Source organism: Hypomesus nipponensis, chromosome 11, assembly GCF_054491055.1.
Source record: "Hypomesus nipponensis isolate SF chromosome 11, ASM5449105v1, whole genome shotgun sequence".
Taxonomy (NCBI): Eukaryota; Metazoa; Chordata; class Actinopteri; order Osmeriformes; family Osmeridae; genus Hypomesus; species Hypomesus nipponensis.
Genome location: NC_140371.1, coordinates 17,457,449 through 17,484,621, shown reverse-complemented (window position 1 = coordinate 17,484,621; position 27,173 = coordinate 17,457,449). Strand labels below are relative to the sequence as shown.

At 48.9% G+C, this 27,173-nt stretch overlaps 2 protein-coding genes across 4 annotated transcripts in view; one reads left to right on the top strand and one right to left on the bottom strand.

Moving 5' to 3' along the window:
• Window positions 1-3,065: 3,065 nt before the first annotated feature.
• LOC146268466 (RAC-gamma serine/threonine-protein kinase) lies at window positions 3,066-21,055 on the top strand. 2 transcript variants are annotated; one of them, XM_084708913.1, is made up of 13 exons: window positions 3,066-3,186; window positions 5,213-5,281; window positions 5,552-5,663; window positions 7,586-7,739; window positions 8,073-8,204; window positions 8,528-8,593; window positions 9,220-9,288; window positions 10,848-10,970; window positions 11,530-11,658; window positions 15,887-16,101; window positions 16,211-16,298; window positions 16,514-16,616; window positions 16,995-21,055. In XM_084708913.1, exons 3-13 carry the CDS (start codon window positions 5,563-5,565, stop codon window positions 17,078-17,080), a joined length of 1,266 nt encoding a protein of 421 aa, XP_084565039.1. In that variant the 5' UTR covers window positions 3,066-3,186; window positions 5,213-5,281; window positions 5,552-5,562; the 3' UTR covers window positions 17,081-21,055. The 2 variants fall into 2 exon arrangements, with proteins under 2 accessions (XP_084565039.1, XP_084565038.1); XM_084708912.1 differs by lacking the exon at window positions 5,213-5,281.
• Window positions 21,056-21,882: 827 nt separating this feature from the next.
• sdccag8 (SHH signaling and ciliogenesis regulator sdccag8) overlaps window positions 21,883-27,173 on the bottom strand; it is a 31,750-nt gene continuing 26,459 nt past the window's right edge. The window contains exons 14-15 of one of the 2 annotated variants that reach the window (XM_084708911.1): window positions 22,539-22,665; window positions 21,883-22,442 (exon numbers count right to left, since the gene is read on the bottom strand). In XM_084708911.1, the coding sequence (XP_084565037.1) occupies window positions 22,422-22,442; window positions 22,539-22,665 (148 nt within the window). In that variant the 3' untranslated portion in view covers window positions 21,883-22,421. The remainder of the gene's footprint in view (window positions 22,443-22,538; window positions 22,666-27,173) is intronic. The other variant, XM_084708910.1, reaches the window with a different exon arrangement.

The window sequence follows — 27,173 nt, the reverse complement described above, 5'->3', positions numbered from 1 at the left end:
CCCTCCCTCCCTCTCTCCCTCCATCCCTCTCTGGGCTGCTGCTGTCCATATCTCTGCCCACGTGTGGGGACCCAAGCTGGGCCAGCGATGGCGGCTGTCTCTGGCGGTGCCCACTGGCCAGGCGGGCGGGCAGGCGGGCTGGTGCGGGCTGGAGCGCGCGGGCGGTGTGTTTGTGTGTGTGTGTATGTGTGTGCTGGAACGTGGCAGGGCGTCGGTCCCAGGGTGCCCATCACAAGCCCATCTTTAAGCCATCTGCAAACCGGAGCAGCTCTGGCCAAAGCATTAAATTAAATCCCTGTTCAGGCTGATTAACAAATGGCTGTTTAGTTTAGCCCCCCCCCCACCTCCCCTCCCCCCACCCCCATGAAATGGAAAAACAGATTCTGCCCAATGAGTGAGTGGGAGGAAGAAGGTGTGAGCGTTCCGCCGGTCTCTGGAGATAACCGACGTCCGTGCCTCTGCGGTGGAGGTGGTTTGGAGCCACATTCTGGGGTTGCGGTAGCTCAACAGGCCTTCATGCCTGTCTGTCTGTCTGTCTCTACCTGTATGTCTCTCTGTCTGTGTGGGGGCTGTCTCTCTTGCTCTGCTCTGCCTGCCTGTCTCCCTCTCCTCCTCTCTCTCTCTCTCTCTCTCTCTCTCTCTCTCTCTCTCTCTCTCTCTCCCTACCTGTGTTGCTCTGTCTAAGCCTAGTCCAAGTCCATGTCTCTCCTCCCATCACCACCTGCCTGTCTCTGCTTCCGAATAAATTAACAGTTAATCTGGACCAGTAATGCGCTGCCATGCAGTATGCTGTTTTAATTGTCCAATTGGAATGGTTGGACGGGTCTCTGTCACAGCTGATACAGAGGCAGGCTGGGAATCTGAGTCTTCTCTCTGGCTGTCTGAGCTGTTTACCTCTGACTGCAATTTGAAGTTGGAACTACAGGAAGTCTCTACGGAGCTGCAAACACATTCAGTCTCCTCTGCCTGTTTAGTTGTCTTGTCTGTCATCCTGGTTAGTTTCTCATTGGTATGTATGTATATTGGAGACAGGCTGTTCTCACCACCAGTCCAAACTAGAGACATCATTCATGCCCATTCCATAGCTAGAGTCATTATTGTCCGATCCAAGAGCGAACGGTTTGACAGAACGTGATTGAACGAGTTAAGAGTTGGATCTGTCGTTCTATCTACTGTCTCCTTCTGTTCCACCTCTGGCTGACCCCTCATGCAGCCGTGTGTCTGGCCTCTGTGCGCTAGGTGGCTAAGACCTAACACACACTCCACAGCATGGAGCTAAGACCTAACACACACTCCACAGCATAGAGTGATGGTCACCATGGGCAAGCTGACTAAATGGGCAGTTGGAGTTAGACTCTGGTCAGTTCTGGCTTGGACCGACTCAAACTAGTTGGAAAATGTCTAACTTTAGAGATCATCTTCTTGTTTTTGGAAAAGCAATTACACCCCCCCCCTCCACCCCCCCCTCACCCCCTCCGCATGTGTACAGTGTGTATATGTGCATTTGCGTGTGATCAGAGCTGTAATTTATTTCTGTGCCAACGATGTGTGACTCGGAGATCCTGTGAATGCACTGCGCCGAGGGCGTCTCCTGTCTGTCTGTCTACCTCTCCCCACTGCGACCCACCATCAGCTGTTACCCCCCGCCCCCGCCCTCGCCCCACCCCCCTCCTCCCCTCACCATGCCGGCAGAGACCCCCGTCTCCTCAAATTAACATGAGCAGGTGTTTTTCTCTGATGTGTTAATTAAGAAAAGCTGCTGTCATTATGCTTTAAGTGGATGTTACAAATAGAACATGTTGTTTATTTTCTCTTCCAGTGAAAAAAAGGTGATCATAGCTGTCACTGAGGCATGTGTGTCTGGGTGTGTGTGGGTGCGTGAGTGTGTTCATGTGTTTGTGGATACATCTTTACAGTGTGTGTGTGAGCGTGTACTGCATAATGTGTGTGTGTGTGAGGGCCTCTCTGTGGGAACATTACATTCTGTGGAATTGAACAGCAGTGACTAAAACTAGTTGAAAAGATTCTGCTGTCCTTTCTCAGACAATCTTCCAGAATATTTTTTTCATCAACACGTAAAAGAGGCTGGACCATTGACCTGGTACTGTCTGTTAACTGATGCAGATCTTCTACCATTAGACCAAAGTGACATGCATGTTCTCAACACTAGATCGGGTCTGCTGTGCCAATGCTCACAACGCTTATCACTCAGTCCAGAGTATCGAGGATGACTGTTTCAGATCCTCTCAAACCCAGCTCCCTCTCTCCTGGGCTTCTCTGCATTGTTTCCTGAGTGGAGGCAAGTGTTCCCCGCTGCTGGGTGAGTGTGATGTGGAGCGACAGGGCGCTGCTGGTGGTGTGGTGGCAGCGCGGCAGCGCTGACACCCCTGTAATCCAGCTCCGAGTGATCCCCAGCAGCAGGCTGCTTCGCTGGGTAATGCGCCGTCACCAGCTGCTTAGCAGATGTTGTTGTTCGCCGCTCCAGCAGGGAGGGGGTTAAAGGTGTGCGACACACGGACCCTCGCAGCACCCATCCGACCCCCCCCCCCCCCCCCCCGCTGCCCGCTCCCACTGTGGAAGCCTACAACCCCCCCCACCACACAAGGAGACCTCCTGGGGGCAGACATGATGGTCCCCACCCCTACACCTGTCCACTGGCCTTGCCAAGCAGAGATAGCAGCAGGGACATCAGCTCAGACTTTGTAAACATGTTTTTGTCATGTTTTATCCTGGTAATCCGGTTAGCTGACAGGTTCTGAGTGAGTCATGCCGATCGTGACTGGATGCGTGTGTGTGTCTGATCTGGGGATATGTGTGGGATATCAGGACTGGTGGACGTTGGTGATAGCAGCCCTGTGGGACTGAGGAGAGGGGCCATAGAGGAGAGCGGCGTGTCTGTGTGGGAACACAGCCGTTCTCGGTTGATTGAGAAGGCTGACTAGGTTCCATCCAAAATGTTAAAGCTACCTACTGCTTCTTGCCATCCCTACAGAGATATGTATTTAAACCCACACCTCTCTGCTCCCCCCCCCCCCCCCCCGCCCCCCCTTCTCTCTTCAGGTGAGTACATCAAGAACTGGCGGCCTCGCTACTTCCTCCTCAAGACAGACGGCTCCTTCATTGGCTACAAGGAGAAGCCCCAGGATGCAGACCTGCCCTACCCTCTCAACAACTTCTCAGTGGCTAGTGAGTCCTCCACACACCTTGCCCAGCTCGACTGAGTCCAGCCAACTCATGCGGCACACTGATTGGATCCAACATTAGTTTTCCAGACAGTGACATTTTACCGACAGTCCACAGTACCTAAACCAGATTGAGTGCAACTCCAGATTAACTCCTCAGTAATGCTTTATGAAAAGGACCTTGAATAACAAATGATAAGTGAAAAATAATAGGTAAATGAATTACAAAAATAACTTATTAGTAAATAGAACCATGGACTGTATGAGGTCAATGCAGGAACAAAACCACGGCTCAGGTGGAGTCTTGACAACCTTCATTCCAAACATTTGTTAATAGTTATTTAATTATCTCCATTTTATCATAGTGTGGCTGCCTCCTCTCCCTCCTGCAGCGTACTGTGACAGCGACGGTGGGCTGTACAACGTCAAAGGGCTGATTATACCCTCTCGCTAATTAACCCTTTCATCCTCCTCCCGCAGTCTGCAGCTGCCAGATGATGATGAGCATGTTAACGTCATTAACGAGTGTGAGCGAAAGCTATTCATCTGTTAATGAGTTAACAAGGAGATGACTGGAAACCCCGTTCTTACGACTATGGTGCCTCTATTCAACTCCGCAATGAGGCCCACCCCGACCCAGTGGGCCAGAGGATAATATTTAAATACAAGGTTGTTGTTTTGATGTTCCCAAAACTTCCCTGGCAAGGGAAGGGATGTTCCCTTGGATGCAAATTGACGCAAATTGACGTTGTGTCTTTAGGCACTTCACCCTACTTGCTTCGGGGGGAATGTCCCTGTATTTACTGTAAGTCGCTCGGGATAAGAGCGTCTGCTAAATGACTAAATGTAAATGTAATGTAAATGTAACCCGACATAAGCTGACAGGCACTAAGCTCGTCAAAACATTTGACACCTTGCCTCAAGTTCTGCTCCCGCGATAGGGCAGACAAATACCAGAAACAACCCCAAACCAACCTCTACAAATACTGCTGCTTTAGTGTCGGTTGCTAGATAGGATTTCTCAGGAAAAGAAGGTGAGCTGAAGAGGATTGGTTAGTCTGTCCAGAATTCTTTTTGGGTTCAGGTATAGAGGACATGGGGAGGGGGGGGGGGGTTGGTTCCTTCAAAAAAGGAAAGGTCGAAGGACAGCATGAGGGGGAGGAGAAAGAGAGAGAGATAGGATAGGGGAAAGAGGGAGATGAGAATGATTGAATCTAACTGGAGAGGAGGAGGAGGAGGAGGAGGAGGAAAATATGTGAGGAGATGTGGAGAACAGGGGAAGGAGGCTGGGTGACAAAAGAGGGGAGGGATGGGAGAGCGATGGAGAGAGAGTGGACGGAAGAGGGAGGAGGGAGAGAGAGAAGGGGGTGGAAAGGAGGGCTCGTGGGTGGCAGGATAGCCAGGCCCATACATCCGGCTCTGGCTGCTTGGCAGAGGGGTGGCAGTGCCACATCTGTTGCCCAAAGCTGGGAGGCCAGGTGGTGTTGGGAGGCTGGGCTGGTCAAATGGACAGAGATGGTTCAGGACAGCACATAGTGGAGCCCAGGAGAGGGGCACACACATTCACTCACTTTGTCTCACTCTCTTTCACACACACACACACACACACACACACACACACACACACACACGCACACACACACACCCACACACACATGCTCAATTCAGCCTTCTGATAGCTTTCGACTGTGTTTGTCTAGCTAACCTTTAGCTCTATCCTCGTGCTAGCCTTAGCTCTGAGCTAGAATCATCCTGTGTGTTCTGGAGTGACCCAACAGACAGCCACGGTCCCCGGCCCATCCTTCACTCTCTCCAGGTGCTGTGTTGTGGCCAGCGTCGCTGCCAGCCCTGGTGTGACAATGAGACTCTGTCTGCTGTCGGCGTGCCGGCGGTAACACTGCCGTGACCTTGCTTTCCGCGGGAACGGCGGGAGCCCCCATTCCGTTATTCCGTTAGTGGGACTCGTAGAGGTGCAGCGCGGCGTCTGTGATTTCACCTGGGTCGTCATTAACCTTCCTGTCTATATATAGGCCTCCACACACCAAGGGCTGGCGGAGAGGAGGAGAGAGGAGAGGAGGGAAGAGGAGGGGAGAGGAGAGGTGAGGAGAGGAAAGGAGGGGAGAGGAGGGGAGAGGAGTGGAAAGGGGGGGGGGGGAGTGGAGAAAGTCACTATGCACATAAAAGTCCCAAATTCCTCATCTATCCTCACAAAAACAGCGAGTGACCATTGTCCTCAGTAACAACCCGGCGCCTCCTTTGATACTAAACCTCTGTGTGTGTGTGTGCCTCCTACTTGCTTCATGTTCGCTTCATCCTCTCCTCATTCTCTTCCTCTCCTTGTCCTCCTCCTCCTCCCCTTTGTGCGTCAGAATGCCAGCTGATGAAGACAGAGCGACCAAAGCCCAACACCTTCATCATCAGGTGTCTCCAGTGGACCACAGTGATAGAGAGAACCTTCCATGTTGACACTCCCAAGGAGAGGTGGGCTTCCTTCTCCTGGATTCTGTGTGTGTGTCGCTGCATAACACCATAGTACAAAAGGGGTTCATAGAGCTACAGTAGCATATTAAGACTGTCTTAACATTACTGTTGATGTATTATTCATTTAGCAGACTCTTTTATCCAAGGCGACGTGCAAACTGTGCCGACTTCATTACAAGCGCTCGTCAGAATGCCATTCTTGCATCTGTAAAACAAACAGTCACTTTGTTTGCTTTGTATCTGCCCTCGAGCAGCCCACAGCTCCACGTGGTGCTATTCAGACCGGGCAGGTGGTTGCAGGAGCGATGGTGGGGGTGGCTGGTTGGTCGGGTGAGTGAGTGTAGGCGGGCAGGCGGGCAAAAAGAAACCTTTCATGTAGGACCGGCGTACTCTCTCCAGATGCTCTTCTTCGAGGAACCAAGCTGTTTGTCTCCTGAACGAACAGCTTTGCCCAGAAGACTTCTGATAATAAGCTGTGGTGTGTGTGTGTGTGTGTGTGTGTGTGTGAGCGTGCGTGCGTGTCTCTCTGAGGAAGGGAGCTGTTTGAGAAACCGTTAGGGGCAGAACAGAGGAGGAGGGAGGAAAGGAAGACAGATGTTGATGTTAAACACTGTTTCCTGCCAGGGAGGGATGGGGAACAGAGCTATTACAGCTTCCAACTGGAGATGCACGAAGGCCCACATCAGCCCGGCAGACGTCTCTGTCGTTCTGAGTCGACTTGATCGGTCTAAGTAACATGGACACTGTGTCCCTTCTCCTATACATATCTTGCCTTCACCTATCCAGTCCCCTGTCTGGTCTGCAGTGTCGGCAGCGATGCCCAAGCAGGGAACAGGTGAAGAGGCGACACCCTTTGACACTCTCTCTCCTCTTCCCGAGGGAAAAGACAGACACGCATTTCTCCGACACAGCGTCTCCACTTGTGTGTGTGCTTCTGTCCAGGCATGTGTGCGCACGGCACATATGAATGCCGTGTGTGTTTGTAACCGCTCCACTGTACCCGCCTGGCATTGGCCCAGGAGCGACAGGCCCAGCCGTAAGGAGAGAGGGTGGCACACGATGGCACCATGCCCAACTGGAGGCAGCCCCATTATCTCTCATTAGCACAAAAAAGCTCATTACAGTAAAAAGTGAACAGGGAGCGCTGGCGTTCGTCTGCATGACCTTGAGAGAAGTCCTGTTGTTTTATGTATACAGTACAAGTGTGCACGCAGTACACATGCTTTTTACACATGAACATGCTGACACACACACACACACACACAAGCACCACGGTTCACAGCTGAAGTTTCGTTTACTCTTGTTCATCATGCGTAGGGGAAGTTCACAAACTTCAGAGCACAGCTGACCACAGACTTCTATCACTGAAAAGAGTCTTGAGCCAAACCATCCATGTGACAAACTGTGTCTGTCCAAACCACTCCCACCAGCCTAGCCTAGCTTTGAACTCCCACTCCTCCTTCCAGCACAACTGTGGAGGCAGTACTACAGAGCTATGCTGTTAGCGGAGGACCTCAGTCTCCTCACACAAACAATGTATTTGTCATCATTACGCACACTCTCATGCTTACACACCCTGATGCATGGCTGCATATCTGCCACAGATGTTGGAACAGAACGACAAATGAGAACTCGTTTGTCAGCACATTGTGTTCTCCAACACTGAGGGCCCAACAGACCATTAGGGCCTGGTTAGAGGGGGGAGACTACAGCTTTTAGTGGTACAGTTTCTCCTAATTATCATGGGTGAAGCTTGAAGGCTCTGTTGGGGCACATATTGTAGAGGTATCGGTGTGTGCGTGTGTGTCTGTACAACATGCAGCTGTGTGGGTGCGCACCTGAATCTTCAACAATCTGTTTTTGGTATCATGCAGAGTAATGTGTTTCTCTCTAACTAGCTGGTGTGTGTGTGTGTGTTATAGAGAGGAGTGGACAGAGGCCATCCAGATGGTAGCAGATAAACTCCAAAGACAGGAGGAGGAGAGGATCCAGTGTAGCCCCTCCTCCCCCTCCTCCCAGATGCACAACATAGGGGAGGAGGAGATGGACACCTCCGCCACACACCACAAACGCAAGGTGACACACACACACACACACCACAAACGCAAGGTAACACACACACAAATGCACACCACAAACGCAAGGTAACACACACACAAACACACACCACAAACGCAAGGTAACACACACACACACACACACCACAAACGCAAGGTAACACACACACACACACACCTCCACCACACACCACAAACGCAAGGTAACACACACGCACACACACTACCCTCTACCTTTACCCTTTGTAAGGATGACGTTTATATAGAAAATGCATTACTCTCCTGTACTTTCTTATTGGTTATTCAAACTTTTTAATAACTACATTTTTTTTTACTTGCTTGTCCTCTGCAGACTATGAATGACTTTGACTACTTAAAACTACTTGGAAAAGGCACTTTTGGTAAAGTCATTCTAGTCAGGGAGAAGGCCAGTGGAAAATATTATGCAATGAAGATTCTGAAGAAAGAAGTGATTATTGCAAAGGTAAGTGTGTGGGTTAGATAGGGTCAGACAGTGTTGACACTTTCACCAAGACAGACCCACAGCACAGATGATCATCACATAAACCATATATCCAGTGGCTTAACATCAGGCAATATACAGTATATCTTTGGTGTTGTGATAGATTGTTGGCTTTGAGATATCATGCAACACTACTTTGTGTCATTAGCCAGTTGTTGTATTTCAACAGTTAGAGATTAGGGCTGCTGAAACAGCTGTTGCTCATTACCTTGAGTGTCGTCCATATGACAGTGATGTTGAGTGGGAGAAACATCTGTTCCCCTCTCCTCTATCTCCCTCTGCAGGATGAAGTGGCACATACACTCACGGAGAGCAGAGTATTAAAAAACACTCGGCATCCTTTCTTAACTGTGAGTAACCTTCTGGAGAACTGGACACACACACAACCACACACACACACACACACACACACACACACACACACACACACACACACACACACACACACACACACACACACACACTTGCACGGTAGACAGACATGCACATGTAGTGATACATGTATTGTACATATAGCTGAGGCTCTGGGGACTAATTATGCTGGTGTGTGTGTGAGGTGTTAGACAGGGAGGAGTCGGCTGGAGCGCTGCATCTGTCTGACAACACAGCAGCTTTACATCTGTCACACACACACACGCACACACGCACACACGCACACACACACACACACACACACACACACCACCCAGTGCTTATTCCAGTCACACTCCAGATGCTGTGTTTTGCTGTTTATGTGAAGATGTACTGTACACACACCCCCACTAGGCAGATACATGAGATGTCTAACACATGGGCTCACCTCTGGCTCACTTGGAACTGGAGGCCCACTGAGAGACAGACAGCAACTGTTCTACTGTTAATGGTGTCCCTGACTAGGAAACTGCCGGGGGAAACTCCACGTAAACACACACACACACACACGTTTCGTTTTTTTTTCTGTGATGTTTTAATGGTGTATTTCTGTCTCCTGTTCCAGTCACTGAAGTATTCATTCCAGACTAAAGACCGCTTGTGCTTTGTCATGGAGTATGTGAACGGAGGAGAGGTAAGTCCAGCATGTACACACATACACACAAGCACACAAACAAACAAACAACCCCCCACTCACACACACACACACACACCCCTGTCTCAGTGGGATGTGTGGTTTCATCCGGTTTCAATGTCAGTTACTCCACCTTAACAGAATACTACTTTCCAGCACACACACATTCAAATGCACAGTCACACACACAAACACACACACACGCACGCACACACACACACTCACAATATGAAGCTTGATAGGTTGGGGTGTATAGGAATGTTTCTGTGATGCCACAAGCTGTGTGTCCTCTGTCAGACATCTCACTCATGTTGATGAGGAAGTCACCTTGTCTGCAGGTAGAATGAACAGGCCAACCTTGTAAAAGAGACTTGCAGAAAAGGAAAACCTTGCTGACATGGTTTGGCCTTTGAATAGAATGTTGGAAGTTTGGGTTTAGAATCCAGAACACTGGAGAGGGATCCCTGTTGGATCTTCTAGAGTTCATCTCTGTAGAACCAGCTTGCCACCACTCTTCCCTTCTAGTGCAGACAGAGTGAAAGCACGTCGTTTACTGGCCAACTGGTCTGAATACCTGTCACCTCTCCAAGCTTGCCTAGTTATTTGTGAACAGCCCTAGGGGGGTGATAGAGTCTAAACGACAGTCGCAGATGAAATGAGTTTGGATTCCCCGATTTTCCATTTCCGTATTTTTAATCGGGACACTTTGCAATCTCTCCTTCATTCCCTCAGTCTAAAAATCACCTGCTCCCCCCCATAGTCCAGCCAGCGTCAACCGCCCCTACACACGCACGCACACACACACACGCACCCCAGACCCTCTCACCTCAGCATGCCGATCTGTCTCCCTGCCCCCCCCCCCCCCCCTCCATTTTACAAACCTGCCACAATCACAGCTGCCAGTATGCTGATGAAGGCCCACCTGTCACACACACACACACTGGTGGGGCTGAGTGGGCGGTCTGTTAGCACTCCTCATGTGGCCTCCTGGGTAATTTGTACATGAGGGGGGAGGAGTTGGGTTAGAGTTAGGGGGAGGAGTTTTGGGGGAAAAGTGTGACTCTTGAAATGTGACTGTGGGGGTCCGGGGTAGCCATGGTGATAGAGGGAAAGAGAAGCGGGCAGAGATAGATATGAGGGGGGTAAGGGGGAGGGGGGGATGGATGGGTGGACGGATGGGTGGATGTGTGGATGGGTGAAAGTGGTCGATAGATGATTGGTTGACAGCACTCCCTGCCCAGGCCATGCCCTCAGCTCTTTAGCGGAACGTTAGCTCACAAGCCTCGGCCTGTCCTTAACTAGACTGGTGTATTGATTAAAATGCTGATGCACAAGGCTGTGCCAGCCTGTGCCAGCCTGTGCCAGGCTCGCCAGGGCCGCCCAGCGGAGTACGGGGGATGATGCGCCAGCTGCTGTGTTGGTTTGCTGGGGGGTCCCCCGAGACCCCCCCCCCTCCATCTATCATCTCAATATGGCGCAGGGAGCCAGTTTGTGTTGTGTTAATTTCCTCCAATAAATCAGTAATTATTGCCGTCCTGTCCCTGCTGTTCCTCCCGCAGCTGTTTTTCCATTTGTCGAGAGAGCGAGTGTTCTCGGAGGAACGCACGCGCTTCTACGGCGCCGAGATCGTCTCCGCCCTCAACTACCTGCACTCCGCCAAGATCGTGTACCGGGATCTGAAGGTAAACAAAGATGAGGGGACAGTAGTGGTGGTGGTGGTGGTGGGGGGAGGCGGGGTAAGGGAGGCAGCAATCTGATATTTGGTGAAGTTGTGAGTGCTTCTTTCCCAACATGCATCTCTGCCTTTCATCTGACATGAGTGGAACGGGGGGATGGCAGGAATGAGTAATTAAAGACAGCAGAATTAGGGGAGAGAGTTTAGGGAGATGGGCTTTTGGGGAGCATGTGAAGTCTGGCGGGCAGTGGGAGATGACACAGTCAGTCTGTGGCTGGCGGTCTTGGAGCCAGGCAGACAGACTGCAGCCAAGAAAACTACACAACAGCTTCAGCCATTAGAACGAAAAGGGTGAATTTCAGATCCAGAGAACCTAAAGTCCTCACTGTCTGTTAGTGGGCCTGCCTGCTTGTGTTTGACTGTGTGTGTGTGTGTGTGTGTCTAACAGTAGACAGAAGAGTATGTGAAACTACATGCATTTTACCCTAGGTGGCAAAGTAGCAGACCAGGAAACTGCACGTGTGATGCCACGTGGGTAATGTAGTTCTATCTTTTCTCTTCCTCAGCTAGAGAATCTGATGCTTGACAAAGATGGTCACATGAAGATCACAGACTTTGGTCTCTGCAAGGAGGGCATCACAGATGCTGCAACCATGAAGACCTTCTGTGGAACGCCAGAGTACCTGGCACCAGAGGTCTGTCTGTGTGTCTGTCTGTCTGTCTATCTGTCTATCTGTCTGTCTGTCTATCTGTTTATCTATCTATCTGTCTGTTTGTCTATCTGTCTGTCTGTCTATCTGTTTATCTATCTATCTGTCTGTTTGTCTATCTGTCTGTCTGTCTGTCTGTCTGTCTGTCTGTCTGTCTGTCTGTGTGTCTGTGTGTGTGTGTGTGTGTGTCTGTCTGTCTGTCTGTCTGTCTGTCTGTCTGTCTGTCTGTCTGTCTGTCTGTCTGTCTGTCTGTCTGCCTGTCTGTGTGCCTGTCTGTCTGTCTGTCTGTCTGTCTGTCTGTGCGCCTGTGTGTTTGTCAGCCTCTGTGTTTGCTTGATGTGGGCCCTTTCTGATATTGACAAATTATCTTGTGAAGGTTCTTGGAAGACAGACCGTCACCAGATAATGAGTTATTGCATTTCAGAAAGTGAGACTGGTTTGTTGGCCCTAGGACAGCTACAGCTGGATCCAGCTCACAGCCAGCCCTCTCTAGTTTCCTTGTAGGGGGAGGTGGGGATGCACAGTACAGTGCAGACAGGCTGTGATGGTGAGTAATGTACAGCAGGCAGCTACAGTGTGGAGCGTGGTGACTCCATGTTCTTGGCTGGGATCCAGGGATGTCCATCAGCCCCTCCCACACCTCCCACATGTTCTATAGGGGGCTCTCCATGATCAGGCAGAGGTAGCGCGCAGTCAGACTGCTGTCACATCAAACCAACGGTTGGCAGTCTCATGTCAGGATAGAAGAAGCAGCGAATCATGTGTGTTTCAACAGTGTTCGACCCGAGGATCTACTGCATATAGGCATATGGATCAAGGTTTAGCAAAGTTAGATTGAGGCAGAGTTTAGCAGGGCCACCATTTCTGGATGTGAACTACTGTAAGTGAGGTCCTTTTCACTTCTAGGTCAAACTGCTTCCCATATGGTGCCCCTCCCACCCCAACGCCTGGACGTCCTTCCGCTGAGAAGAGTGCAGTGGTGAGGGGAGGGAGACAGAGTGGGTAGGTGGAGGGATGGAGATACAGAACAAGAGAGAGTAAGAGAGAGAGAAAGAAAGGGCTGAATATATATTTCACTTGAAAAAGGACGTGGAGCTATTTGGCGCAGCATTCCGTTTTTTTTGTGTGTGTTTTTTTCTGCCAGAAGATGATTTGGGTGTTGGTTATTTTTCATGAGAGTGTGTGATTGCAGTAAAAAGTCCCGGCTAAACACAGGCAGATGGTGGCAGATGGGGGAGGTTGAAGAGAGGTGGTCGGGAAACCTGGAATCCTACACTGCTCCGTGCGCTCTCCTTCGCTCCCTCTCTCTCCCTCTCTCGCTCTCTTTCCTGCGTGCCGGTGTAAAAATAACACAACACACTTGGCGCCAAGAGCCAGAGATGCAAAGTAGCAGGGATTAAAAAAAGAGCGAGAGAAGATGAGAAGAGCTGGAAAATATTCCAATTCTGTAGGGTTATCGAAGTGAGATTTGGAGGGCTTTTGTAATTGTTAGTACGTGAAATCTGTTCTTTTGCCTCCATTGAAAAGGGGCTAATGAGAATTGAGATGGTGGGGTTATAGATTCTCTTAGTCAGTTCGTGTTTCAGTCCACAAGCTCAGCTAATATTTATATTGAGAGCAAAGTATCAATCTTTTGGTATTTGATCAGTCAATTCACACAAATACAGTGCATCACATTTTTATAAGATTGAAATGATGACATCATCCTAATCAAATGGCCCCGATTGTGTGAAGGTGTACAACTTTTATCAACAACTCCGAAACAGCTACTGAAGCAGTTGTTTTGTGTAATTGTTGTGTGTATGTGTGCACAGAACTATATTTACATTTGTGGGCATGCCTGTGTGAGACTGCCTGTATCCATATGCTATTGTGTGTCTGTGTGTGTGTATGCCTGTGTGTGTGTGTGTGTGTTCCCTGGGCCCCGCTGGGTATCTGGCCTGGTGGAGCCACACGCTCCCTCTGGCCGTCCCAGTCCAGCCAGGCCTGCCAAGGGCCCCCGCCCAGGGAGCAGCAGCACCGCCACATGGCTGTCCGAACGGGGCCCGGGCCTCCTCCCCCAGGCCTACCTCCCTCCCTCCCTCCATCCCTCCTTCCATCCCCTGCCTGCCCGGGGCTCTGGAACAGGGGCCGCCCCAACTGGCTCTGTGTGGATTAATCGCCTCCCTGCCTGCTCCCGAGCTGCTAGCGCTCGTCCCAGGACAAACTCCTCGCAGCCCCTCCCTGAGCAGACGCAAACACACACACACACAAATACAGGAACACATACTCATGTAAACAGACATACAAGTGGCTCACTCACACACACACATAAACGTGCTCACATACTGTCCATGCATACATCTAAACATACACACACGCACACACAGAGGCCCGTAGCCTAGCCTGGAAATAATTCCAGCACTGAATGTGTGTTTGCGCGCGCGCGTGTGTGGAGTTGAACATTGCATCACTCTGCTTCCCCTTGTCATGCTGCAGGTGATGAAACAACATTAAACATGGAGTTGTGTTCCGTCTAACTTTCTGAATTTGATGAGGAGGATAAATATTCCATCTGCTGTCTGTGTGTGTGTGTGTGTGTGAGTGTGTGTGTCCTGGCTGAGCCAGTGTTCCCCCTGCAGCAGTGAGCTCCAGCCAGTCAGGAGATGTTGGGGAGCAGCTCCGCCATGCTGGTCCGCCATCTTGATAAGCACAGCTCCACATGAGGATCGCCAGCTTTTCTGTTAACTATCTGAGTTAGGCTGATAAATCACTGATTCTCTGGGATTATCCTCCTTAGTTACAAAGCCACTGTGCTTTGCTGTGTTTGAGCTGTGTGACTGTTGCCCAAGTTCAGTAAAGCTGAAGTTAAAAATACTGAGAGAGATTTTGATATGAGAAAGAGAGAATAAAGTAGAGAAATGGATGAATGTTAAATGAATGTGACAAAGAGGACCTCACTTTTCTGCCTGATAGTTAAGCGTGTGTGTGCTGTGTGTGTGTGGATGTGTGTGTGTGTGTGTGTGTGATGATTAGCTAGATGTGCAGCATATGCTACTCTGGACTCTCTCCAATGCTGCCTGTCATTAGAGAGACATATTAATCAGACCCTACCTTAACCTGGGATAATGGCTCCCCTTCTCCATTCCTCGCTCACTCGCTCCCTCGCTCACTCGCTCCCTCGCTCCTCTGCAAGGTGAGAGACCGCACACCCGAGAGAAAGAGGGCGGGGGAAAGAAGCGAACATAGAACACGGCAAACAACTCTCGATGAAAGGATGGAGGAGAAGGCAGGATCGAAAAAGCAGGCCAAAGACGTAAAAAGGGTCGAGAGACAGAGAGAGAGGACGACGGAGAGCGGGCCGAGCTTATCAGGGAGAATGGCGACGGCCTGTCCCAGACACAGGGCTTTGATCCAGGCGTGACTCCTGGCGCCCAGCCCCTCTGCCAGCCAGGCACCCACCTCTCAGGTAGCAGCGCCCCTGACCCGGGCGGCACTGCACCACGCTGAGGCTTGCAGCAGCAGTCAAAGCGAGTTTCCTGTCCAGCCTTGCCAGGTAGAGTTCCCGTTGCCAGGAAAGGCTGGCAGGGACCACAAGGGGCATCTGTACCAGGGGAAAGAGCGATCTCCACACCAGACCCTCTGAAAGCATGCCATTGCATGATTTTGTTCTCCCTGCAACTGTGGGTAATAGGGTATTTGGTAGTTGTGTGTGCATATGTGTGTGTTCACAGGCTTTGTGTTGTTAATGGTTAACCAGCTGGACATGGAGCTAGGAGCAGTCAGATCACCCTTGGACGGACTAAACTCTCTTTCTCACTCTCACTCTCTCTCTCGTTTCCTTTCTTTGCCCCCCCTCTCTCCCTCCCCCTCGCTTCCCATTTCTCTCCTTTCCCTTTCTCTCTCCATCTCTGTTTCTCTCTCTGCCTCCCTGTGTTGGAGTCATTAGTATGTTAAACACTTGGCGGTGCAGGATTCTGTACTGATGTGCAGCGTGTCTTTGGCAGGGGCGTTTGGCTACTGGCTTCTCTACAGCAGTTTAGCTCGCCTCTTCCCCAGCTCTGCAGTCTGTCTGTCCACTCCCTGACCTTGGCTGGAGAAACGCCTGTCCTTTCTCACTGACCAACAGTCTGACTGGATATACTACATGTCTGCCAGTCCGTTATAAAAAAAAATATAATACCTTTCCGTATGACTCATTGTCTGTCTGTCTCTCGCTATGTCTTGTCTTCAGGTGCTGGAAGACAACGACTATGGGCGCGCTGTGGACTGGTGGGGTCTGGGCGTGGTCATGTACGAGATGATGTGCGGCCGGCTGCCCTTCTACAACCAGGACCACGAGAAGCTGTTTGAGCTGATCCTGATGGAGGATATCAAGTTCCCCCGCACCCTGTCCTCCGACGCCAAGTCCCTGCTGTCTGGCCTGCTCATCAAGGACCCCAACAAGCGGTGTGTGTGTGTGTATTTGTGTCTTGTGGGCTTATAAAATACAACTATATTCAGAGGATTATTTTATGTAATTGTATTTGATTGTTTTGCACTTTGTTCTGTTTTGTAGGCTTGGAGGAGGTCCAGATGACGCTAAAGAGATTATGAGACACAGTTTTTTCACTGGGATTGACTGGCAGGATGTTTATGATAAAAAGGTACAGGTTCTCAAAGTCATCTCGACACCTTCACACTCACAAACACACACCCCACACGCCACTCTAATTCACAAGGTGAAATTCTTACACACAGACACTCAGGTGGAGACAGAGAGCATTGTGGGAGGTGTAACCTCATATCTCCCAGGAAGTCTCGAGGGGGGGAGGGGGGGGGGGGTGATGCTTGTGTGACCCAGGTGCTTTTCTCCCCCCAGCTGCTACCTCCCTTCAAACCTCAGGTGTCTTCAGAGACTGACACCAGGTACTTCGACGAGGAGTTCACGGCACAGACGATTACAATAACTCCCCCTGAGAAATGTGAGTTGTGGTACCCGTCTTATGTTGTTCCGTGAAGGTGTGTGTGTGGGAGAGTGAGAGAGGGGGAGGACAGAGGGGGAGGGGTGAGAGGTTGTTGTTTGGCACCTCCACTCAGGTGTGAAACATGCTGGTAAACGTCACCCAGGGAACATCATTTCAGAGTTTTTTTCTTTCCTGATTGGTGATTGGAAACTTTTCGTATAAAACCTGACGGTATCGCAGAGCTAAGCCAGCTGTTAAATCTGGCTAGAATGCAAAACATATATTTGGTAATGGCAAAGATATTTGAATGTCGGGTTTTAGTAGGTCAAAGTGTTCAATGCCAACAGTATGTGTGTCAAATATGAGTTTCAACTTCCTGTCCCGTTTACTTCCTAGTTGACGAGGACGGGATGGAATGCATGGACAACGAGAGAAGACCTCATTTCCCACAGTTCTCCTACTCGGCCAGTGGTCGGGAATGAGCAGAGTGACATCACCACCCCTTGAGGTCTTCACTTGACGACGAGACCAGTCGACTCAGCCTGGCCTCTTCCTCTTCTCCTCTGTCTGTCTGAGATCCATCATTCCAAAAACCAGACTGGCATAGCCGTGTCACTGGCAGTCCTGTGTGTGTGTGTGTGTCACCAGAAAAGGAAGAGCGCGATTTGGCTACTTCAAGCAGAAGGTTTCCAGTGTTCGGCTTTTCTGTGGCTTGTCCAGGTGCTCTCAGAGCCCTGTCATTCTCCATGGAACATACATACAAACCGTCATCTGTGTTAGGAGATTTAGGAGAAATATAGTGTATTTGTTTTGTTTGAGGAGGTACAGGAATCTAAACTGCCAGTTTAAGTTCTCTCAGGACCACACACACACCATCACCAACAACAAATAAACAGCAGTCTCTCTCTCTCTCTTTATCTCTCTCTCTCTCTCTTTATCTCTCTCTTTATCTCTCTCTCTCTTTCCCTCTCTCTCTCTCTCTCTCTCTCTTTCTCTCTCTCTCTCTCAGTTAAAGGTACTACTTGCTGTGCTTTGCATAGTGTATAGCAGCCAGTACTACTCAAACAGGGCTCAATACTCGACCAACGCTCAAAACCTGCGACTCTGGACTCCTGTGTAAGACAAGCTGTCATTCTGTCGTTACTTTGATCAAATTTAGTCTTACGTCTTGTTTGTTGACAAAGCTGTGATTTAATTTTTTCCTGTGAAACCAGCCATCAGAATCGTTTGTTTTAAACACTTTGGGATTGCGCTCTGCCAATACTCAGTTTTACTGTGTAAACGTGTGTGTGTATGTGTGTAGGATTTGAAAGGGCCCGAAGGCACTGCCGCACTGTTGGCTGTAAGCCTCCTGTGAATCTGAACTGTGGCATTTAGGAAACTACAGTACGCCAACCAAGATGCAGTTCAAACTGTGGTGACAGAGAAAGAGTAGAAACTCCCATGTACAATGGTCCCTGTGGCTCCGAATGTCCTCCAGTGCAGTCCACTCTGCAGACGTGTCAGTCCCTACAATCCAGACACACGTCATCACAAGCAAACATCATACCACTCTGCTATCTGTGAAGCTCAATGTTAGTCGTCGATCTTATGGCGAACAGCAAGACAGTGGCTGTCTACTGCCAGTATAGGACTTGGAGACGGAGTGTCTTCTGGGGTTTGAGGGCAGAGAGGTTGGGGACAAGGGGGTCAACATAGTGTGATGTTCCACAAGGAAAAGGGGGGCCTAGTACCTCGAGGAGAAGGATAAATAACTTGACACACACAGGACTGATGTCTGTAGACCGTGAGAAGGCTTATCAGAGGACAGTGGTTCATTTGTAAGACAGGTCTGGCTTCTTCCTATTATGTTATTTATTTGTTCGTGATTTTTTTGGTTTCTATAACATATTATATTGTAATTGTTGTATTGTCCAGTTTTCTGGATGAAGAAGGCACCTCTAAAATGGCCGACGAATGTAGATGATCACATGACCACAGTTAGTTTTTGCTCTCATTTTAATGCTTTGTTTATTTGTTCTTTGACCAAAATGGGATGGCAAGAAGACAGTGTAGTTTTGTTGTGGTTCTGTTAGCGTTCATGTTTTCACGAGACACGTTTTCTCTCCTCGCACCGACCTGGTCTCTGGAGCCGACCTGGGAATAGAATTTCCTCTATTGGCTCTTTCAACCTTTACTTTTTAGAAAATGGTGGCAATACACTGCTGTTTAACTGCATTATACTAGAAACCAAACCCAGTTGAGAGGCTTCTGTACAGACCAGAAAGTGATTAGTTGAGTAGGAGTGATGTATAAAAAGAGAGGAGGAAAGAGGAAGTAGTTCATGAGATGAGGGAGGGGGGGGGGGGGATGGATTTGAAACAGATGGAACAATTTGGAGGAGAAGAACAGAAAGGGATGGATTAGAGATGAATGGAGGGGGAAGGAGAGGAAGATGGATAGAGTGGTTAAAGAATAGAAGAGTTTGGTAGACAAGTGAATGTGACGGTATGAACCACAGATAGACCAAAGCTGATGGTGTGTCTAGGGCTAGTTTGGTTAACACAGCAGCACACATTCCCACATTACAGTCTAAATGTACGTTGTTCGAGTGTTTGTAAACAGTTTGATTGGGGACCAGTGACGAGAAGGCTCAATAGTGTGGTGAGAACATGAGAGATGGCATAAAAGACACACATAATAAAGGATGTCTATCTTGGGATAGAAAATACTATGTACTATAAATATACTTTATAAAAATGTAATAGAGTTTTAGAGCAGGCATGAGAGGTTTGAGACGAAGGTTCACAGGATGTTGGGTTGTAAGGTTTTCATGTTTAGTTGTTATAGCAGGGTGTAGGTTTGTTTGATTTGAGGCACACTGCAGCACTGTTTTGTACTCAAAATCACAAAGATGTAGCTTTATGGTCAGGTGGGACCCTCTGCAGATTATTCTCAGTAAATCCAGCACATTGAAAGAATATGAAGGTATTTTCACCCAGGATGGTCCTGTGGTTCATAATATCTTTGTACTGAGTTGTGTGTGGGTGCTCAGTTTGGTCCAGTGTTTGATCTCATGTCTTCCTACACAGTCTTAATCACGTCTATTACTGTGTGAGAGATCAGTGTAGCCACCAGGGAAAACAACATCTAGATGTTTGGCTCTAAGGTGATTTATTTGAAACAAATGTTTGTATTCATTGATGTTTTTTTTCTGTCTCTTAATTGATTATTAACTTTTATTTATTTTTGTTTTTATTTATGAAATTGTATTTAATTGAATGTGGTTGAATTTTATTTAGTATTATTTTGGGTCTAAAGGTTATACGGATTATCTGCAGTTTAGTTTTGAAGAATTGCAGGGTTGGCTGGTGGGTGCAGTGCAGCTCTTATTGATCTGTGTCCTGAGACACGCGTGAGAAAGGGAGGTGGGGGGTGCATGAAGAGGTCCTCAATGACACGACATTGGAGGTCCAAAACCATCATACTCTTTAGAATCCATAGCAAAAAAAAATGAAATAACGTATAAAAAAGAAAACAAGTGAAACTAAAACATTTGAGCTTTGCGCCTATGGCAGCACTTTCATATTCACTACTTCTTTTTATATAATCCATAGAAACATTGCCCTATGCTTGGACATAAAAAGAATACATGCTAATAAGAAAGGTGGTGGAGAGGTGGAGACACATCTTCATCTACCTACTGTGGGTCTGTAAAGATGTCCTGTGTCTGCAGAGTGGGGGGACCGCTGAGTGGGCCATCCAGACCAGAAGAACCACCAAGCAACAGGTGGCCTGTATTAGCCCAACTGGAGATCCAGTTCTGTGGGCCTTAAGCCTTCCCAGGACTCCTTCTCTGGTCAGCAGCTACTTCCTCCAAGGTTAAAGGTTAGAGGAAGTAAGCTGAAATAAACTCTGATTGGAGGGGGAGGGGCTGAATGATATCCTTCGACTCGGATGGATGTCATCGTTCAGTCCTTACTAACTGCAGGGTGATATTTTACACCAGAACAGACACACACTTTGCTGCTACTGTTTGTATTGTCTACAACAGATTCTCTTGTTATCTTGCTCCTGGTAGTGTATTATGAAAGAGCATGAAATGTAAAGTATTTATTTAAAAACAAGAGACCAATCTGTAAAAAAAACAAAATAAGCAAAAAAACGACTATAACTTGTAAATTAATTTCATGTCCATGTAGCTTTAGAGTGTGAGACCTCGCTAGCTCAGTTAGTGAGTCAGTCAATCGCAAGGTTCATGTTCAGGTCCATTGTGTGGGGTCAGGTGTCAAGGTGGAAAGGCTACACCTGATGAGTGCAGAGACTAAACTGTCATATAGGAGACGCGAACAAGGTTCCCCCGGCAAAAATCTGTTTTTGTACACTGTACATCCTTAGTATTTTTACACGTCAAGGTAAATGATAGGATGCACATTATTTTACTTTGTACAGATGGCTTAAATAAAGCACTATGTCAATCTGCTAACAGTCTGTGTGGTCCTTTGACTTGAAATGAAAAATATGTTTGTGTGTGTATGTACAGTATGTATTTCAGAGATGTCAAAAGTACACACATCCTTCACTCAAGTAGAAGTACAGATACTTATGTTTAAAAAGACTTGTAAATGTTGAAGAGCTGAGTGCACTTTTTCCCTCGAGTTGAAGTATGGGCTCTGACATATACTTAACCCTTGTGCTGCCTTCGGGTCACATGACCAAAAGGTTCATAACAAACCATCGTTGTGTTTACCCAATTTCACCCAATACAAACGCAAATAAAAATAATTGTATTTTAACCGTCGCAATGTGGGGGGTCTGAGACAGCCCAACGGTTAAAAGAAAATGCTTCACTTTGTTTTTGTACGCGGTAAAGTTGTTGCAAACGACGGTGGGTCACAATGACTGATGGGTCAGAATGACCCAAAGATAACACAAGGTTTTAGAAAAATGTAAGTAACCATTACGACTACCTGTTTTAGTGTCACGTTGCTAACTGGGCCTTACATCATATTAATACATTAATACAAAAATACACTATATATAGACGCAGCGCATTCATCAGAAATCTTTTGTGACACTAGCAATTTCTAACATCTCCCTCATATTTGGCCATGCGTGATCAGCAATGTTTATATTCTCTGTCACGTTGACATTGCTAACTCCCTCAGTCTCATCCATGACTTTTTTCTTCTTGTTGCCTTCTGCCTTGCTCCATGGTAGCTTCGTAAACAATCTAACATCTGTTGTGTGCAGCGTGATGGAAATTAAAAAAGGTGCACAATGACAAGAAATTATATTGATCCAGAGCCATGTATTGATCATGCCACCAAATACAGATTAAAACTAAGGTATCGAACCTGGATTGAAAATGGCAGAAGTAGAAAGTAGAGATATTTGTGAAAATAAAAAGTTGTTTGATTTTTTTTGTGTGAAAAAAAGTACTGATACCAGAAAAGTGGTTTGTTACTGACAAGTACATTTTTGTAAATTTGTATTTTGTACTTTGTTACTTCCCATCTCTGATGTATTTATATATTATATGTTCATATACATACAGTATGCAAACATGGGTGTATGCATGTATATGTGTACTAATTGCATTACTATGATCCCAGTTTTAGAAACATTTATTCAAAGTGAAATTCCTAGTTAAGAAGAATCACCTTTTTCCAATTGGATTTTCATATAAAAGCACATACACTGTCAGCCAATACAGAGAAAATCAAAATGTTTTCTAAAAAACACAATTACAAACACTGCTCCATAATTCATGACAAATACATACAGTTTGACAAGTGTTCCAGAGGGGGATCTCTGAACGATGGGGCCTTGTGTTTCCAGGCATCAACTATTAGCACTAGGTAACTGAAAAGAGAACAAAAAGGTCAAACACACATTGCCAAACGACTCTATCTTACTGTTTGTATTGCACACAAACCCATCTCGCACATCCATCTCTACCTGTATGCGCAGGTTCTGCATCTCCTCATTGAGGACTTGCCGTTCTTGTGTAAGTTGGTTCTGTCTGGCCAGCAACTCCAACACCTGGTGGGCACTGGACTGGCAGTGCTGGTCTAACTGCTGGAGCCTGCACGCACACACACGCACACAAAGGATATATAATACAACTGCTGTTGACAATATAAAACTATGGGTTGATGGGAACATCCTCATTACTGCTCCAATAATGAGGTTCTCCCTGGCTCTGAGCCACCGTGACTCTCCCTGCTGCAGCCCAGTGACAATGAGGCCTTTCATCCTGGGGTGAGGAGGGGGGTGAGGGGCATTGGGGGGGTCATAGTTGTTCCCACCAGCCCATTCAAATATCTCCTCCTCCCCTCCTCAAGTAAAACAAAGCTAACTCACAGGCCAGGAATGCACTACATTAGCATACGCATCCAGCCGCACGCAGATACACACACTGAAGCCCTGATGAGAGTGTAGTTTAGTCTGGGGCCCTGGATCCAGGCTGCTCGCTTGTGTGTTTGCTGACCGTCTCACTCGACATGTACAGAGAAACTGTCCTTCTGTCTGCTTAGGAAGTTCCGTCTCTCGATGTCCTAGATCCACCACTTCACTAAGGGAGGAGGAGAGGAGGAGATGGAAGGAGAGGAGAGAAGGGAGGGGGGAGGAGAGGATGGGGGGAGAGGCCTCTAGCTGTTGCTGCAGGGGGAGACAGATGCCCCCGCCCTGCTGGCAATGGCACTGCCGTCTGTGCAGGGGTAAGCCACCCCCCCTTCCCCCTGAAAGCCCCCCCCTGCCCCCCCCCCTCCCCACCCCATCCCCCCCGTGAGAGCTGGAGCAGGCGGGGGCTGGCCAGCTTGTCCCAGCATCGGGCCTGCTGTGCTGGGGGCCGGAGCTGCAGCCTCCACAGCCTGGCACCAAGCTAACAGGGCTGGGCAGCATTATGCGTCACAAACCCCCCCCCCCCCCTCCACCACCAACACACACATGCCGCCCCCCCACACAGCAGGACGTTGCCACGTCAACCACCCAGAGCACACTGCCCTGCTGAAGGGTGAGGGTGACACGCAACCAACATACCACACGCACACGCAGAGAGGAGCGACGGGAAGCAAAAGTTTTGTTTCTGAGGACGTATGATTATTTAAGACCCTTACATAGTAACAAGAAACGACAAGTGTTCAATGTTAAACCGACTCCCCTTCTTCCTCCTCCTCTTTGAGCAACAATCACTGAGGCTGTCCTGTCTGTTTGGTCACAAATCTCGCCGTCGTGTTTGCCTGGCGAGGCCCAGTGAAGAGCAGCCAGTTCAGTCAGACAAGCCAGTTAATCAGCGGTGACGTATCAGTCAAGCCACTCAGTCAAGACTGGTACTCAACACCGCCTATTGCATTAAAGCACAGAGCTGTACAACCTAACTCCAGCTCTCTCACAGTGTCAAGTCCTCGGACAAGCTTGGAACTCCCCAAACCCCGGTCCAATAGTAGCCCTAGCCCCAGCCCCAGCCCCTAACCCCTAGTCCCAACTCCAACCCCTGACCCCTAGTCCCAACCCCAACCCCCTAGTCCCAGCCCCGACCTCAGCAAGAGACACAACACGGATACAGTCTGTCTGCATCTTAATCTGTTACACATCCTCTCTGAGCCTCATCCTCCTTTGGCTCTGACTTCACTTTGGGGTGAGGCTGGAGCAAAGGTGAGGCTGGAGGACCAGGCTGAGTGTGGGGTAAGGCTGGGAGGGAGAGCGAAAGGTAGGTAGGAAAGGAGAAGGTTCACGGTTCTGGAGAGGTTGAAGCTCAAATGGATAATGCAAGGTTGAGGGTCGGGGGTGAGGTTTGGGAGGGTAACAGGGGCAGGAGGGGTGACTGTCGCTCCTGAGAGGGCCTCCACATGGGTTGATCCACCCAGCCATTCACCAAGACAATCCCATAATGCCCCTGTATCCACTGGCACACAACTTCATTAGCTTTTTAAAACAGCTTAGCATTAGGGCTCTGCCCCCCTTTTCACATGCCAGCCTGGCTAGCTGGCTGTCTGGCTGGTGCCCACTGCTGGGATGGCTGAGGTGAGGAAATAAGTGGGAGGGAGGATTTTTTTTTTTTTTGGGGGGGGGAGGTGGTTGGTTAGGAGGGAGTAAGGATGTGAGGTGAGGAGTTATGAGATGAGGTAGTAGGAGGTTGAAGATGTGAGGTGGGGAGTAAGGGGGAAATGAGGATGTGAAGAGGGAGGTTAGGGGGAAGTGAGGATGTGAAGAGGGAGGTTAGGGGGAAGTGAGGATGTGAAGAGGGAGGTTAGGGGGAAGTGAGGATGTGAAGAGGGAGGTTAGGGGGGAGTGAGGATGTAAAGAGGGAGGTTAGGGGGAAGTGAGGACGTGAAGAGGGAGGTTAGAGGGGAGAGAGGATGTGAAGAGGGAGGTTAGGGGGGAGTGAGGATGTGAAGAGGGAGGTTAGGGGGAGAGAGGATGTGAAGAGGGAGGTTAGGGGGGAGAGAGGATGTGAAGAGGGAGGTTAGGGGGGAGAGAGGATGTGAAGAGGGAGGTTAGGGGGGAGTGAGGATGTGAAGAGGGAGGTTAAGGGGGAGAGAGGATGTGAAGAGGGAGGTTAGGGGGAAGTGAGGATGTGAAGAGGGAGGTTAGGGGGGAGTGAGGATGTGAAGAGGGAGGTTAGGGGGAAGTGAGGATGTGAAGAGGGAGGTTAGGGGGAGAGAGGATGTGAAGAGGGAGGTTAGGGGGGAGAGAGGATGTGAAGAGGGAGGTTAGGGGGGAGAGAGGATGTGAAGAGGGAGGTTAGGGGGGAGAGAGGATGTGAAGAGGGAGGTTAGGGGGGAGAGAGGATGTGAAGAGGGAGGTTAGGGGGGAGTGAGGATGTGAAGAGGGAGGTTAGGGGGGAGTGAGGAGGGCGGAAGGTTGGCGAGCCGAGTCTTAGACGTCCCGCTGACCTGGTGAAAGGACACCATCTGCTGGATCCAATGGCAAACTGGGAGAAAGACCAAGCCAATGACGCACACATACACACACACTTAATCAAAAGGTTGTTTTCTCGGTTTCCCATGTTATTTGTGTGGATGTGTGCTCCTTCCTCTTCTTAAACTACACAGTGTCAAAGAAGTTCCACTGGCCGTGCTGTGTTCCAGGCTGGGCCTGATCCAGAGAGCCAGACAGCCTCAGTGTGGAATACAACCAGCATGTTCGACCCCATTTCAACGTTCCTCTCTGAAGGAGACTTGAACACACCTTTCTGTTGGAAAGGGAGTTGGTCACATGAAGCTGACCTCTGCTTTCAGACATAAACTTAATTACAACTCACACACACACAGATTCGCTCGCATGCACAAACACATTCCTGGCACCACGGCTGAATTCACAGGTGACCAGGTTATACTTTGTTTGTGCAGTGTGTGTTTATGTGTTTGCTTGTTTACAAGAGATCCACGAGAGACTGTTGTCAGCTTTGTACAGTTAAGTGTGTGTGTGTGTGTATGTCCTACAGCCATGTTCCAGGAGGAGGGAACCCCATATTATGTCTGAGCGTCACAGGGGAACCTGCAGACAACACAGGTTGTCCCCTCACAGGGGAGAAGAGGCCCAAGTCTTTGGTGCATCCCAGGGGCGTGTGTGTATGTGTGGCTGCCATTAGGCTGGCAGGCTTTACCTTGCACTGTAGTTCTAGCCTCCAAATACAACTGGCACTACACTACCCACAATCCCCTGGGGGCCACACTGTTAATGTTGTGGCTAATCACACCGGATGTTGCTCTGGAAACACACACACATGCACTACATACAAGGTAAAGTATTCAGGATCCGCACAGGTCATTTACAGTACATCACCCTCACCTATGTCGATCTCGAAATCTGTCTTATTTTTCTCAATCGCTCCCACTGCATAACAGATTCTGCAGTTATGCAACATTCATATCAACCCTAAATCTCGGCCACCTCGGACAGCCCAGCCGGGAGCCTGGGTATCAGAGGCAGGGAGGGGAGGTGCGGGGGTCTGGCCTGGAGGGACGAGTGAAGAATGCAGGCAGACTGCCTTGGCTAGCCTGGTTAAAACAATACTGCCAGGGGCAGCCTGCAGCTGCTGCTCCACACACACACACACACACACACACACACACACACAAGCCCGTACCCCAGTTCATATCTAGAATGGCACTGAACTGATGTGTGTGTTGGTTCTGTGGGATCTGCCTAGCGGGCATGAACCCCCCTCCCAACCTGTTAGGAACAGAGAGGCCTGTTGTAGCTCATGGTCTCATTCATGTTTTATCCTCATGTCCTCATTTCATCTGAGAGGGGAGCGGGGGAATGATGGACTTGTTAACACAGCACCCAGGATCAGATCTGGGTGAACCATCCCATAGTCCTCTAGACCTATTCCATAGACCACCTATGGACCTACCCTATAGACCTATCCCATAGCACTCTCTAGAGTCTAGACCTACCCTAGGGTTCAGGTGTGAGCGGTACTAGTTTTAGGAGAGTAGGCTATTACAACAGAAATGAACTTAACTTCAAACTCATTCAACCAAGCTTACATCAAAGTCGTAATGGTTCATCTGAGAGGGTGAGAGTGTGTGTGCGTGTGTGATGAGAGAATGGTGGTGCTGTGTTAGGAGTTTATGGCTGTTG